Source organism: Streptopelia decaocto (genome assembly GCF_964273445.1).
Source record: "Streptopelia decaocto genome assembly, chromosome: 1".
Classification (NCBI taxonomy): domain Eukaryota; kingdom Metazoa; phylum Chordata; class Aves; order Columbiformes; family Columbidae; genus Streptopelia; species Streptopelia decaocto.
In genome coordinates this window covers 59,273,752-59,289,022 of record NC_138663.1, presented here as the reverse complement: position 1 = coordinate 59,289,022, position 15,271 = coordinate 59,273,752, and the positions used below count along the sequence as shown (strand labels likewise).

The window sequence follows — 15,271 nt, the reverse complement described above, 5'->3', positions numbered from 1 at the left end:
ATTAAGAGTTTGTTCTTTCCTTTCTAAACCTGGCACATATTAGAGTTGGTGAAGTTCTTTGCCCATTTTTTTGTATGTTATCACTTACAGGATACCTAAGCTTATCAGACAGCACCAGCTTTCAGCTCTAAGTTTACTCCTAAATGTTTATTCCTATTGTGCAACTGGGGGGAGGAGAGGGAGAGTTTATTAGAAGCAATTTTTTTCTGATTTTACTACAGATTTGAATATTCAGAATTATGTGCTTTTCAGGTACTTGGTGTAACTTTGTCTTGAGGCTATTGTGAATTGTCCACAGAGGAATTTAAAAAAAAAAATAAAATAAGGATTACAAAAGATCAAAATCCAGATGTGAGTAGCAGTCATTTTAGAAATACTAGAAGTTCAATAAATGTTTTCAGCATATTCTCAGCACATGCGATCCACAGAATCACAGAATGGTTGGGGTTGGAAGTGACCTCTGGAGATCATCCAGTCCAACCCACCTGCTAAAGCAGGGTCACCAGAGCAGGTCGCACAGGAATGTGTCCGGGCGGGTTTTGAATGTCTCCAGAGAAGGAGATTCCACAACCTCTCTGGGCAGCCTGTTCCAGGGCTCTGGCACTCTCACAGTAAAGAAGTTTCTCCTCATGTTTAGATGGAACCTCCTGTGCTTCAGTCTGTGCCCATTGCCTCTCACCCTTTCATTGGGCCCCACTGAAAGGAGTCTGGTCCCATCCTCTTGACACCCACCCTTGAGATATTTATAAACATTTATGAGATCCCCTCTCAGTCTTCTCAAAGGTGGCACAAGCAGTACAGCTAGCACTTCAAGACTGGCTGAATTGTGCAGCTATTCTGTGTAATGCTACTAAAGCGTGAGCAACAAGGAGCCACGTTGCTTTTCATGCTAAAAACTGTAAAAAAAGCCCAGTTTGTAGCCTAATTGCTCTGTTCCCTCCTCTGCTGCTCCCCCCTGCCTGCTCCTGCGGCTGCCGGCACTGGAGGGCCCGTGAGGAGGCCGGCAGGGCTGGGTTATCGCTCCAAGGGTTCAGGGGGAACGCTGAAAGGTATTAAAGTCCCCTCCGAGGAGCCGGGGCACTGGGAAGGGGCGGTGTAGGCCGGGCTCCGTGGGCCCGGAACGTTCGGGCGCGGCGGCGGCGCGGCGGGAGGACGCGTTTGGCTGGTGCACCACCGGTCCTTCGGCCTCAGCCTCCGCTGCGGCTTCGCTGCCGGGCTGGTGATGGAGGCGCTGGCCACGGAGCTGGGAGCCCTGACCCCGGAGCAGGCGGCGGCTCCGGTGAATACGGTGGAGGTCAGCGGCGGGCTGGGGCGGGAGGCAGCGGGGAGCGACTGGCCCATTCGCTGGGGAAGGGCCGACACGCGTCGGGCCCGCCCGGAGGGGGCCTGGGGTGGGCTGGGGTGGAAGGAGACCCCGGTGCGCCTGCGCAGTGTGGACAACCTGCCTGCGCAGGTGGGCGCCGGGGGGGCATCTAGAGCGCGTGGGCGGGGGAAGGGGGTGGGAGAAAGGAAAGGGGGAAGAGAAAAGGGAAAAGGAAAAAAACAGGGAGAAGGGAAGGGAAAAAGGAAGAGAAGAGGGAAAAAGGAAAGGAGAGGGGGAAAAGGGGAGGGAAAAAGAGAAGGGAAGGGGAAAGGGAAAAGGAAAGGGGAAAAAGGAAAGGAAAAGAAAAGGGAAGGGAAAAGGGAAGGGAAAAGGAAAGAGAAAGGGAAGGAAAAAAGGAAAGGAAAAGGGAGGGGGGGGAAAAAGGAAGGGAAAAGGGAAGGGGGGAAAAGGGAAGGGAAAAGGAAGGGAAAAGTGAAGAGAAGGGGAAAGGGAAAAAAGGAAGGGAAAGGAAAAGGGAAGAAAGGGAAAAGATAAGGGAAGGGAAAAGGGTGAAAAGGAAAGGCAAAGGAAAAAGGGAAGGGGAAAAGGAAAGGGAAAAAGGAAGGGAAGGGAAAAGAGCAGGGGGAAAGGCAACAGGAAGGGGAAAGGGAAAGTAAAAGGGAAGAGGGAAGGGAGAAGGGACTGGAAAAGGAAGGGAGGGGGGAAGGTCAGGACTGAGGCTGGGGTCTCTGCCCTGTGCTGCCCGCGGGTTGTCCCTCAGCTCAGTGGGGGTCTGTGTCCCTCTGTTTTTTCCATCCCTCACCCTATACACATGAGCAGAGGTTTCTGCCCCCAGCAGCAGTTCCTTTAAAGTTTGCGAATTGCCTCATGTGGGGAGAGGGATGAGGTGGAGGCCGTGTTTCAGGTCTCTTTGGCTGGACTGGGCTTTCTTTATACAAAGGACATGTTAGAAATGGAGGCCAGGAGCCTCGTGCTGTGTTGTGCTGTGAATTCCTCTACGTGTTCCTGCACCATGAGGGACGGTGTGACACCACGACTGCAGCTTTACTGTCTACTTCTAAATGCCAAACTAGAGTTATGAGGTGCTGATGCTTTTTGAATATCATAGTACGCTCCCTTGTGGAGCTACATGATGCAACCTCATTCTGTGCTGGCTGGTCCTCCACCTGCATCTCTCATCCCAAATCTGGGGTGGACTCCTCATGCCACGGGGGTAGAAGGTGAGGCTGATGTAAGGTGATGTTCCCTGTGATCACCAAAGAACAGAAACAAAGGAAAGTTTGTAGGAACCTTGATATAATTACACTTGTCACTACTTTGTTTAGATAGTTTTGCTAAATCTTTGTAGGAGTTAGTGTACTGGTAGGTTTTACAGAGACTTGTGTCTGCTAGTGCTGCTCCCAGGGCTGAGATTCTTGAATGTATTTTGTGAAGTAAAAGTTGTAGCAAGTCTTCCCTTGCTGGGAATATAATTTACAGTGTTAACAGGACAGGAAAAAAAAAGTTCTTAAATGAAGACATGGTAGTAAGGAATGTTCTAAGAAATATATATATTCTCACATAAGTTGCTTTTAGAAAGACAGTGTCCCATTGTGTCCTGAGGATATGTTGCATAGCACATATGGCTTACTAATATGATCCCTGTCATCTACCTGTTTGTTTTTGCTAATCTAAATTGTCTTTGGGCAGTTTTTTTCTAAGTGGATCTGATTTTAAATAATGGTACTGTTTAAAAATAATAATAATAAAAACAAACAAAAAACCTCAAGTATCTTACATGTTTGGTCACTCTTTGGAAATCTATTTCAAAATGGTTTTTGTTTTCAGGAAAAATGGAGACTTCTTCCAGCATTTCTAAAGGTCAGTGTTATGTGCTCGTTTCATGGCATGGATACTCTGTCTCCTTTCTAACTTTACATTCCCCTGTTCTAGCTTTTGCTGTTTCCCAGAATACCTGTCTTCACCTTCTATGTGGATTTTGCAATTTTCTTTTTTTTTTCAGTTTTGTGCAATTATGGATAAACTTGTTACATAGATTTGTTTCTTGATTAATTTACAGATTAATTTGTGGAGGTATCCTTTTAGAGGTTTCCGTTGTTTTATGGTCATTCTCAATGAACAGTGTGTGGGGTATACAGATATAGATATAATGGTTCCAGATTATGTTTCTGTTTTACTGGCACTTGGAGACCCTATTTGTTATATAAGACTGTGGTGTTAGGTTTGTAGTTTTCTTTGTCATAGGAAGCATATGACCACCGATCTGGATTCTGCAAAGGCTTGAATATGTACATGTCTTCTCTCATGAATGTGAGAGGTTGACTGAACTCAGAGGTGACTAGTGTCTTAATTTCAGTGCTACTCATATAACCTGGTATTAGTTGAAGGGACTGTTCTATATAAAATGCCATTGGGTATAATAAGGCTAACAAACAGTTGGAAGTGAGGAATGAGAAAGGCAGTAATGAAAATTGTATCATGAAGATGGCAGGTAGTGTGGGATGTGCGGAGGTACCTTCAGGGAATTGCAGCCACCTCCATGCCCGTCATCAGCCTTCAGAAGTGTTGCCCTCTTCAGCAAGGTTCTTTCCAGCCTCACTTTGTTAATTGCTTTCCTTCCAGGTTTCAATACCTGCACTTCTCTTTTTGTTGCACCCTTGAGTGTTTCATCCTGGCAGGAAAACAAAGTTCAGAAGTCATCTGCGGATTGTGCATGTTTTCGCTCTGGTTCGGGGCTGTGAAGATGCTTCATGGCCCTAATGATTCCTGTTTCTGTATCTCTCCTGGCAACCACATGAACTTCCATCTCAAGCTTGAGCTAGTCTGAACATTGTCTGAATGCTTGAGACTGTGAAAAAGGGAGGGCTGATGGTTGTGAGGTGCAATTTACTGTGTGCTTTATGCCAAGTATATCCATCCCACATTATTTCCAGCCAGTGAGCCCTTGACTCTAGGACTGCTGATGGTGGTCTCGCATTTCTGTTGCACGTTGGTTTATTTGTGGCTGCAGTGATACAATTATACAGAGCTGATGATGTGCATTACAGTTTCTGTAGTGGAGTTTTCTTTCAAGAAAGCTTTTGGTATGACCTCATAAAAATGGAAAGGACCACCAGCCTGATTTCGAGACACTAATACATTCATAATATTTTCTTGCCTATATCATATGATGTGCAATGTTTTTCTAAATTAGGAAAAGTTATCTAAATAATATTTCTCTGGAGTCATTCCTCCTTTGTCTTAACCCATGGAGGCTTCACTGAGCAGCTGGTTTTGTCATTCCAAGCATCCTATTTCTTTCTAATAATTTAATCATAAACCGTTGCCTATCACACGAACTATGTAAATGCGTCTGTTTTCTGCATGAAGTTTTAAGTCTTGTGTCAGTTGTTGAGGAATGTTTCAAAGCTAAAGTCCTCTGTGAGCATATAAGCATGTGTCTCAATATCAGCCAGCACTCTTTCCTTTTCAGGGCTGAGTTTTGCACTGTGGTTAGGATAGATATCCCATTTATTTCTGCAAACACCAATTTATTAACAAAATGAATGTTTCTCTTACTATTCCTTCAGACCAAACTATTTTTTGTTGTTGTTTTTGTTTGGTTGGTTGTGGTTTTTTGTTTTGTTTTGTGGTTTTGTTGTTAATTTTGTTTTGGTTTTTGTTTGTTGGTTTTTTTTGTGTGTGGGGGGGGGTTTGTTGGTTTGTTTTTTTTGTTGTTTTTTTTTTGTTTGTTTTTTGTTTTTTTTTTTGTTTGCTTAATCCTTGATCATTTTACTTAGTATAACCCTCCCTTCTTTTGATTGCTCTAAACACCTTAAATAATTGAAATGTACTGTATTGACTCATTACCTGGGGGTAATACTCATTATCTGTTCATTCTCTGTGATATTACCCCAGGATTTGTTCTCTGCCTTCCTGCCTACAAATGAAACTCATATTTCTTGAGTGTCCTGCCCTCCTGTGGCTGTTTTCTTGCTTGTTGATGTCACTGTTTGTCAAGGTTTAATTGCAAAGCGACAATAAACCATGGCAGATACTCTCTGTTAATGCCCCCTCTGCCCCGTCCTTAGATAGGAAAAACCACCCTCTCAGCATAGAAAAAAGTCCTTGCTAAGGAAAGGTGATAAGAAGGAAAAAGGGAGAGTGTCCTGGTTTTGTTAAAAACAAGTTTCTCTTTCAGTGGATTTTGCCTGTCAGCTAAAGCCTTCATATTAACCGCATTTTCCTGAAGAACCAGACACATGTTTTGGTAAACATAGCAATGGAATGCAAACTTATTGATAAGCATGGATGGACATCTCGCGAGAGGGGCGACGAGAAACAAGTGACTAAGAAACTGACCAACTGTGTATAACATTCCATTCACGTGAATACTTCATATAAAAGTGGGAGATCAGGAGGATCTCGTCCCTCTTTTTCCTTATGGCCAACATTAGGAAAGGACCTTGTGAGTCATCCCTGTGAACTGAGGCCTAGTGAGAGACTGAATCCAGCTCCGGTTGGCTGCAGAGTCCAATCCAGGACTTTGGGTGCCGGCGCTGCAGTTGCTGAGACTTTCAAGATTGGTTTTGTATATTTTGTATTATTTTCTCTATTCTTATTAGTAGCATTAGTAAAACATCTTTAATTTTTTCCAACTCTCTTCTTTCTGTCCTTCTTTCCCTCCCGATCGCCTGTGCTGAGTGGAAGGGGCAAAAGGGGGAAGTGGGGGGAGAGGGGGTTAACAATACATCTGCCAGGGTTTTATTGTCACTCCGCAATCTTAACCCTCAACAGAGAGAGACTTCAAGTTGGAAAGATTTTAAAATGCTTTACTAATGCTGGTAATAAATAGAGAAAATAATTAAAAAAAATCAACACCCAATCCTGATTATCCCAGGTAGCGGCGTGTAACCCCTCCAGCGGTGGCGGAGCTGGCGTGGCTGCAGCAGCTGCAGGGCAGGCACCTGGACGTACTGGGCAGGACTTCACAGCAAACCAGAAACTGTAATCAGGGATGCAGGATCTCAGGCCTTGGATTGCAGGCAGACAGGCAGAGTCCTCTTCAGATGCCAGCCATGGTCAAAGAGAGAGAGACCCTCGTGATCTTCCTCTTTTATAGGGTGTACGACACGTATGGGATGGAATACTCAGTTGGTCAGCTTTAGTCACCTGTTCTGTCCACCCCTCCTTGCAAACACGCCCCTCTCACAATGGAACATATGAAATTTTATCAGAATTCTTGGCTGTCCTAGCAATAAATCTAAACATGAGCTTCTTCAGCATTCCACTGGTCATCTTATCAGTCTGCAGTGCAGTTTCTGAAAAACTTGCAGTTGCTTAGAAGGTACTTAGAAGAACTTAGCTGGAAAAAAAAATCACTGAAAGAGAACTGGTCTTGTTTTTAACAAAACCAGGACACTGTTTCACACCCCATTCTGTTCTGTCTCCCCTGTCTCATTGGCTCCCCCTCTCATTCTTCTTCATGCCAGCTGCTCTTGTTAGGGTGCAGACAACTTCTTTCTCAAACAGCATGTCTGGTTAATTACACTATAAATTATTAAATTGTTTCAAAATAATGACACGCTGATACAATATTTTGACTTGCAATGGCTCTTGTTTGTTTATATGCATTTCAAAGTCTATTGGGTGTTTCCTTTGTACAGTTACTGAATTACTTTTCTGACTCAAAGAACAATGACCGCCTGGGTGTAAACCTGGAAACGTACAGTGTAGAAGCAGACTGGTCATCCAGTCAGCTCTCAATTTTGTCAACTGAAAGAATTTAGCACAGTTCCAAAAGCATTTATAAATGCCTGTATCTTAATTTCTGCCTTGTATGGTTCATATTATTGAAGCTAATTTTACTTGCTGCCTGCATATATTTTCCAGGTGAAAGGACTTGTGAAGCAGCATATAGACTCGTTCAACTATTTCATCAATGTAGAGGTATGCTTTCTTGGTGGGAAGTGAGTGGCTCTTAGTATTCAGAGCAGGCACAGGATTCTCTTTTATGTTATTTTTTATGTTACTCTCTTTTATGTTATTTCCCCTCTAGATAAAGAAAATCATGAAGGCGAATGAAAAAGTGACAAGTGATGCTGACCCAATGTGGTACTTGAAGTAAGCGTGAAATGATTTCCATATCAGTAGTAGCATGCATACTACCACATGCATTTGTTGTTGGCTAGAAAATGTTTACAGGCATATATGTAGGTATAAATCAAGAGAGTATTTTCCATGACTTGTTGGAGCGTTGAAAGACAGGAAGATTAAAAGAAAAATCATGTGAAGCAGACTTAATAGCCAGCTGTTAAAAATACCTTATGCTGCCATTTCTCTGTAATTTTAGTAATCTCAGATGACAGATGGGAGTTTTAAGAAGAAAGGCAACTTGGGGTTTATTACATGTGCAGTTTAGATTTTAACTGACTATAACACAGCTCAAATGCAATTAATTACTTTGGGAAGAATCATTGCTCATTATTAATCAACTTGCATTCATCAAAGTAACTTCATTTTCCAGTATATGTAGAATTCTCCTTCCTTCAGGTCGCCTGAAAAATATTTGGCTCATTGCTCATTTTTGAACCGTTTGTATTACAGGTACCTTAATATCTATGTGGGTACTCCAGATGTGGAAGAAAGCTTCAATGTGACACGACCTGTATCACCTCATGAGGTATTAATGTTTCCTCCTGTTTTGTTTTGTTTGTTTGATCTTGGCAATGTCTTGGATAGTAGCTGCATATGATTTTGAGTACATGCATGCTACATCCGATGATACAATGCATTCCACCAACACTGTAGAAAGAAGCTTCAGAAATTTAAATATCATGTAATAAATGTAAATTTTTTATTTTATTTTTTCTTTCATACGCAAATAGCTGGATTCATTGTTTCATGGTAACTGCATTTTAGTGAGTTTCCATAAAACTAGTGAAAAGTGCTTCTTTTGCTTAATCTAGTGGCCCTCCTTATGACACAGCTGAAGTCCTCACATTACAATGTAGCGTTCTTTGATGTTTTTATTAACTTCTTTTTAATGTTAGCCTAGCTACTGTCTGCACCATAGGACACTTCATCCTCCAGTTTTCCTTGGGAATGCATCACTCATTTTTTGCTTGTAGTTCTTAAGCTTTAAGCAAACCTGAAGACTTTGAGCAGAAACAGATGGAAGCTGATAAAATTACAAGAAACTCCTTATGGGGAGCATATTTATCTTCTTTACACTGCTGTAAGCATGTAGGTTAACAAATGGATTGTGTTCTTTTGGAATAAAGACGCATGTTCAAGAACAAATGCTGCTGTGACAAATCAGTCTGTTGCTTTTGGCAGGGTATAAAGTAGATTCTGTACATATGAGAAAGCAATAAACTAAGATAAAGTTTGGACCTTTTAGGATTGATTCCAGGTATTTAAAGCCATTCTGTTCCCTTCAGAGATTGCTCAGGAACAAAGTATTTCTCTGGTGCTGCTGTGCTGAGATCTATAGCACTGCAGCAGAGGTACTGACAACTTCTTTTTGGCCTCACAATGGGAACTGGGCTTGGAACTCGCACTTATTTACCTACATACAGCCTATTGTCAACCTAATAAATCAGTTGACATAACTGACACTTTTTTCCTTGCTATGTATACCTGATGCTTGAAGTTGGATTCTTGTTTTTGTTTTTCATTTAGTATATGTGGCACACTCTGTCATAAAAAACATTCTGTGCTTTGGAGGAATTCTGTAAGAAAGGCCATCTAGTGGCTGCCTCCTGTGCACACCTGTGTTTCTGTCTCCAGTGTCCTGACTCCAATCTCATTTAACTTGATGGAATGATTTTTAAGTAAGGTGCAATTAGATGTAATACAGGATAGCTACTGGATCTCACAAATGTGTAGCTAACATTAAATCAGTAGGTCCAAATGTGTACAAAATGCAGATTTTCTATATGTGAATGAAATTTCATTCAAAAAGTTGTTTGTGGCTAACAACTTGTATCCGAGAATCCGGGTATTAAAAATGCTTGCTTATTGTTTAAAAAGTGACTGTGCAAGCAGAACAGGTCAAAATAAATGCTTTGTAGAGTGTATTGAATTGGACTTTAGTATAAATGCATCTCAGATTTATCCTCATAGATGCTTAATACTAGTACATAATTTTTTTTTTTTTTCCAGTGTGTTATACACACATGAAGGCCACAGTTTTTTTCTTAAATAGGATGCTGATTAGGTCAAACCAGGGGTGCAATTTACAGAAATTAAAAACAAGCAAACAAAAAGATTGGATACTTAGGAGTGTGTCATTGCATTTCTCTGTTAAAGGCTTATAAAATTCCTTCCCCAAGACACACAGACAGATTTTCATAAGGGTGTATTTTACCTATTTCAATGAAATTTGAGAGTTTTTATGTCCTTGGTTTAATTGAAGATCAAATCATGCCTGTTTGATCTCTAAGTATCTAGTGTAAGGAGATGTTACGTAAACGAAGGTGATACAGAAATACAAATGCTGGAATATTGCAGTGTGTAATTTGTGTTTTATATCTGTGTCTTGTCTGGACAAAGCATGCACAAAGAATCCCAAAGCCTTTTTTCCCTAAATAATAATAATGAAGCTGTCTAACTCTCCTACTTACATAGTCCTTATGGGAGTTTCATCAGCTATTCATACAGATGAATTTCAAGTCATTAGAAAATGGAAATATTCTCAGTTGCTTTTAAAGTCCGTGAAGTTGCCAGGAGCACAATGGGACCTAGTTTTCTACAAGCCACAGCCTGAAAACTGCTGGTGCGCATCAGTATTTTATTACTAGAGAAGTGCTTTACTTCTTGATGTGGAGAGAAATAGCTTACACTTTGCAAAGATTTTTCTATACAGTTGCATCTTCAATGCACAGCACAGTCTTCATTGCCTTTTATTAATGCATGATCAATACACTGAAAGACTATAGAACTGTAAATATACAAGTCTGAATACTGATAAATGTATAATCCTGGAGCTCAAAGGTATAGATAGAATGCTCAGTGAGATCATGAATGACCTGCTGTGAGTTGCTCTGTTGTATTCAGCAAACGCAATAAACCTTGTCTTGCATGAAGATACACAATACCTTAGGGGCAAGCAAGAATCATAGAATGAGGTTGAGAACAGCAGACTAGAAAGATTGGATTATAAATGATTGAGCCTCAAGCTACATAATGTCCTACATATGTATGTCATGCTTCTCTTGCTGTCCCAGGAATTTGCAAGCGAATTCTGGAAATCCTTGCAGCAAGTGATACTGTAGTGAGCCTTCTCTGAGTAATTTTTAGAAATGGTACCGTATAGTGAGATTCATTCTGTTAGTAAGGTAGCATAGTGCCCCTCTTACTCTCATGTCTTCCACTTCTATCAAACTTCATACCACAACACAACTCCTCAGCTGTTGAGAGTCTTCTTATAGAAATGTCCCTCAGCTGAGCACTGCTCTCAGAGCTTACGGCATGGTATGGTCTTTGTGTCAGCTCTGCTGATTAGGCCTGTTTGTTTAATTAAATGTTTAGAAGTTATGCTCTGCAGTGCTGTCCTCTGAAATCACAGATTCTCTGGCTGCTTTTGAAACATCACAGTAATTTTATTTGGACTTTTTCTGTTTTGATTTAAACAGGAAACTGTCGAACATAGTCCAGATACCATGAAGAGCTTGTTTCTTTGTGAGCACCTACAGGAGACAGGACAAACACGGGATGTTTTACGAGAGACCATCTAACCATGTGACTGTTCTCCTTTTAGTGCCGCCTGAGAGACATGACTTATTCTGCCCCAATTACAGTGGACATTGAATATACACGAGGAAGCCAGAGGATCATACGCAATGCGTTACCCATTGGCAGGTAAGATACCATATGTCAAGCTTCTGGTATTTTAATTTGTTGCTGTGTTGGGAAGAGGTTTTGCTGCAAAATATATATATAGGCTAACCTTGCTTCCTTCTTAAAAGAAAGTGTGAGCAGGTAAGTCTTGGTGAACAGCTGTACAGAATGAGATCGCTAGGTTCTGCTATAAGGTTTTGTTTCACAAAAGCTTCTGGAGATCTGTCTACTTCCAAAGAAGGATGGATGTTTTCTGCGTTTATATTGATATAAAACCAAAGAGGGTAATATATGAAAGAATACTAGAGCTGCAAGTTGCATTATTGCAAAATGAAAATAATCATGTTCGCTTTGTAGCTGAATTGCTCAGTCTTTCATACATAATATGTAGAGATATGTCTGTGGAAGGTGGATGCTAAAACCAGTAAAGCAAGCATTAGTTCTTCTATACGAGGTTGACCTTTCCTTTAAAAATCAGTTGTTTTAGAGCAAAGGCTGAGCTTTGTGGAGAAGTGTTGAGGATTTTTTTACTGATTCTGTTTTGCTAAAGACTGTCAAATGACTTGAGGTTATTAGTATTATGAAGGACATCTAATTTCTTAAAGAAAAAAAAGTATTGCGCCTTAAGGAGAAAAACAATCTCTTAACCATACCAAAAAAAGCAAAATACCTGACAGTTGTAGTATTTATTGAAACCAAAAAAAGACAAGGTTTCTTAAACACCAACCCTGCTGGCTTTAAAGGTCAGTGCTTTACAGAGATTGTTTACTGTGGGACTGTGCATCCTACCAAAAGCAGGAATACTGGCAGGAAAGAGAAGATAGCTAGTTAAGGAGCTACACTTCTTGTAGTGAAATGTTAAGGTTTCATATAAAAAAAAAATACAATTTAGCTCTGTCAATAGAACAGGATACACAGTGATGCGTTTACAAAACCAAGGTTCTGTAGCTGTAGTAACATTGTTCTAAGTCATTCCTTAAGAAAACAATTTTTGGACTGTTTTTCCCACCACTTTGTGTTGCTTCACACACTGTTTGCTGCAGGCTTCTGTGCAAAGACACCAGAGAAATTGAAGCTACTGCCAGAGCAACTTTGTGCTTTGATTATATTTTAGAGGCATTATCTCTCTGCAGCCAGAAGGTGTGATGGCAGTGTGGGAAATCAGATGGGATCTAGAGTTTTCTAATTGAAAATGGTAAGAGTGGATCTGTGAGGGCATGCTCTTCAGTGCAGGCTGTACGGGTTTTGGGGACCAGGAGTGTTTGCACTTGTAATCATTGCCTTTGGTGACTGTGACTGTCATGGGTGCCTATAGGAGCTGCATAAAAATTAAATAGGAAGCCTGCAGATTCTTCCAGTAAATGTCTAATTTCAAGACTCCCTTTTCAAGGAAATAAGGTGGGGTTAAAGGAAAAACCTGTTGTTCATCGTTTGCATATGTTGTAATTACCTCGAATGTGTTTTCTTCAGTTTGTTCAGCATGTTTTTTGTTCTGAATTTGACTATTCATATTTTTCTATATGAATCTAAAGTAAAAGTATAACTGGTTTTCTTGCAGAATGCCTATAATGCTGCGTAGCTCCAATTGTGTTCTTACTGGGAAGACTCCAGCAGAATTTGCCAAACTTAACGAATGTCCTTTAGATCCAGGTACATTTGCACTCGTGTTTTTTCGCCATCTGTGCTTTTAGTTTTAAATCTTTTTCAGCAAAGAAGTATCCCGTTGGTATGTTTCCTGGCACTGGGAAGTTGTGGTAGGAACTTCTCAAGTGAAACTAAACTTCTCAAGTTTGTAACTAAAAGAAATGGGCAGGCTTTTGAAAATAGTAAAAAGTGGTTGACAGCATGGAATGTTTGTATTTGCAGACAGAGTTTTCAGCCATAAAAACAATACACCAGAATTCTGAAAAAGTCAAAGTCTATATAGTATTGTACAGTGATGTGTTGTATGGGAACAGAGATGGAGTTTGTTCATGAAAATGAAGTGGATCAGGGGAGACTGGGATATAATGGTGACCTCCAGAGTGGGAACTCTCATTTGCTGCCTTTTGTAAAGTGAGAATAAAGTGTTACATGATAATATTTGAGATGTAGAGAGGAAGGGTGTTAACAAGCTACTTACTTGTTCTCTATCTGTTGTTTTTGAAGCATGCAGTGGACGTGTGCTGTGCTTGCTTGCAATGGCAAGGTACAGTGACTTGGCGTGCTGTGCTGGAGAACCATTGATCGATAACTACAATTTAAAAGAGGAATCTAACATAGCGCATGTGCATATTCCTTATATTGTCTTAGATACAACAAGGGCATTAAAATACAGTTTTTAAAGTAATAAAAAAAAAAAAAGTTCTCCCTGGAGTGCCAGAAAGAGCAAGCTGATAATTACAGAAGACGTATTCTCGTTATTTGATACCAAGCATCTGAAACGGCTAGTTCTTTTTTGCTGTCCTTATGACATACTCTTCTGACAGGCAATATTTTTACCTAATTTGTAGAACTAACAATTCTATAACATCTTTTAATAAGTATGGTTACCTTACAGGTTTGGGTGTTTGGTTTTTTTTACAGCTTTACAGTTTTCGGTCTGCCTGTGAGTTCTTTCTGTCTGAGGCCCCAAATACTGTGTGTGAGCTTAGAAATATCTGTTTAGTCTAGTGGAACATTTTCATAGCTGTTATAGGTTCCACAAAGACTTCGTTCTTTACTCTTTTAAGGGAGAATTCACCCTCCTGTTTTGTCCTTTGGGTACTTACTGTTTACTGTCTAATTTATATTCAAAGGCATATTGAAGGAAGCAAGTAAGGTGCAAGGGTACTGACATGGAAAAATCTTTCTCTTTTTTTTGTTGATTAGGTGGCTATTTCATTGTTAAAGGTGTAGAGAAAGTCATTCTTATTCAAGAGCAGTTATCCAAAAACAGAATCATTGTGGAAGCCGATAGAAAAGGCACAGTTGGCGCTTCTGTTACCAGGTATGGTAAATGCCTGCAATTACATAAGGGAGGTAAACCCAAAGCTTTCAGAGTTCCTTGTTGTAGTTGAAGTAGCCGTGTAGTTTTCTTCCTAGCATAGTTTAACTGGAAAAAGCTGTAGACATTTGGTGACCCTCTCCTGCTACTGTCATTCTGTACACTAAAACATCAATCCCAAAATCAATAAGTACAGTATTCCCGCAAAAATCAGTGCAAGTTCCTCATATGCTTCAGGATCCATCCTAGACTAGGAAAAGTAAGTTCTAATTTGTAGCATGACAAAGTGCGCTTCCTAATTGATGGCGTTTGGTCTCATTTTGCAGCAAGTAACATGAAGTTACTGCAGTGGAAATTGAATGTAACCTTTTGTCTGACTCTCTGAATCAAATTGGTGTAAAAGCTTTTAAAGGCAATTGAGAAGGAATCAAAACCCAAATATTTTGTGCTACACAAATTATTGAAAATGGCAATGTAGTCTAAATTTGGCCTTTCCCTTTCTTCCTCAGCTGAGTTTTTTTTATATTTTGTTTGCCTTTTGGTTTTGTTTTTAAACTGCATGCTAGTACAATATGGTGCTTGCAACTGTTAGGTGTGAGGGCTGTTTTTTCTTCTCCAGAGGCTTCTCATGCATCTCTCCTCGCTACTTTCTGGTTCCACAGTAAGTCTAGGTGAGGTTAAACATGCAACATAAAGTACTCTTATCTCATTGCTGTTGTTGCCACGGTACTTGTGCACAGTTTGACCTTGCTGGTTACATCTAAGTTGATGATAAGTGCATGCAAAGATGATTTTGAAAAGCACAGACCTCTGCTTGCTTAAGTTACATATTGAACTTCCCCAATGCAAGTGATAATACCCTATTACCTTGGAGTTATGGGATAATATCTGTCTGTTTTAATGTAATTTTCAAAAGAGGAGAAAGTGGGATTAGTTCAGCTGAAAGATTGATCAAGCTTGATAAATTTTTCACAGAAGATTCTAGGAGTGTCAGTGGAAACTTTCTGTTGGACGTAATACATGTATGTTTTAAACTTCAGTTCCACTCATGAGAAGAAGAGCAGAACAAATATGGTTGTGAAACAAGGAAGATTTTACCTGAGGCACAACACTCTGTCAGAAGACATTCCCATTGCTATCATATTTAAGGTAACACAACT

At 40.4% G+C, this 15,271-nt stretch overlaps 1 protein-coding gene across 1 annotated transcript in view; it reads left to right on the top strand.

Annotated features, from left to right (window-relative positions):
* The first annotated feature begins 1,177 nt into the window (after window positions 1-1,177).
* Window positions 1,178-15,271, top strand: part of POLR3B (RNA polymerase III subunit B) — an 81,835-nt gene continuing 67,741 nt past the window's right edge. The window contains exons 1-9 of the mRNA XM_082064814.1: window positions 1,178-1,294; window positions 3,152-3,184; window positions 7,196-7,252; window positions 7,362-7,426; window positions 7,910-7,985; window positions 11,067-11,167; window positions 12,705-12,796; window positions 13,997-14,114; window positions 15,152-15,260. Of these exons, the coding sequence (XP_081920940.1) occupies window positions 1,223-1,294; window positions 3,152-3,184; window positions 7,196-7,252; window positions 7,362-7,426; window positions 7,910-7,985; window positions 11,067-11,167; window positions 12,705-12,796; window positions 13,997-14,114; window positions 15,152-15,260 (723 nt within the window). The 5' untranslated portion in view covers window positions 1,178-1,222. The remainder of the gene's footprint in view (window positions 1,295-3,151; window positions 3,185-7,195; window positions 7,253-7,361; window positions 7,427-7,909; window positions 7,986-11,066; window positions 11,168-12,704; window positions 12,797-13,996; window positions 14,115-15,151; window positions 15,261-15,271) is intronic.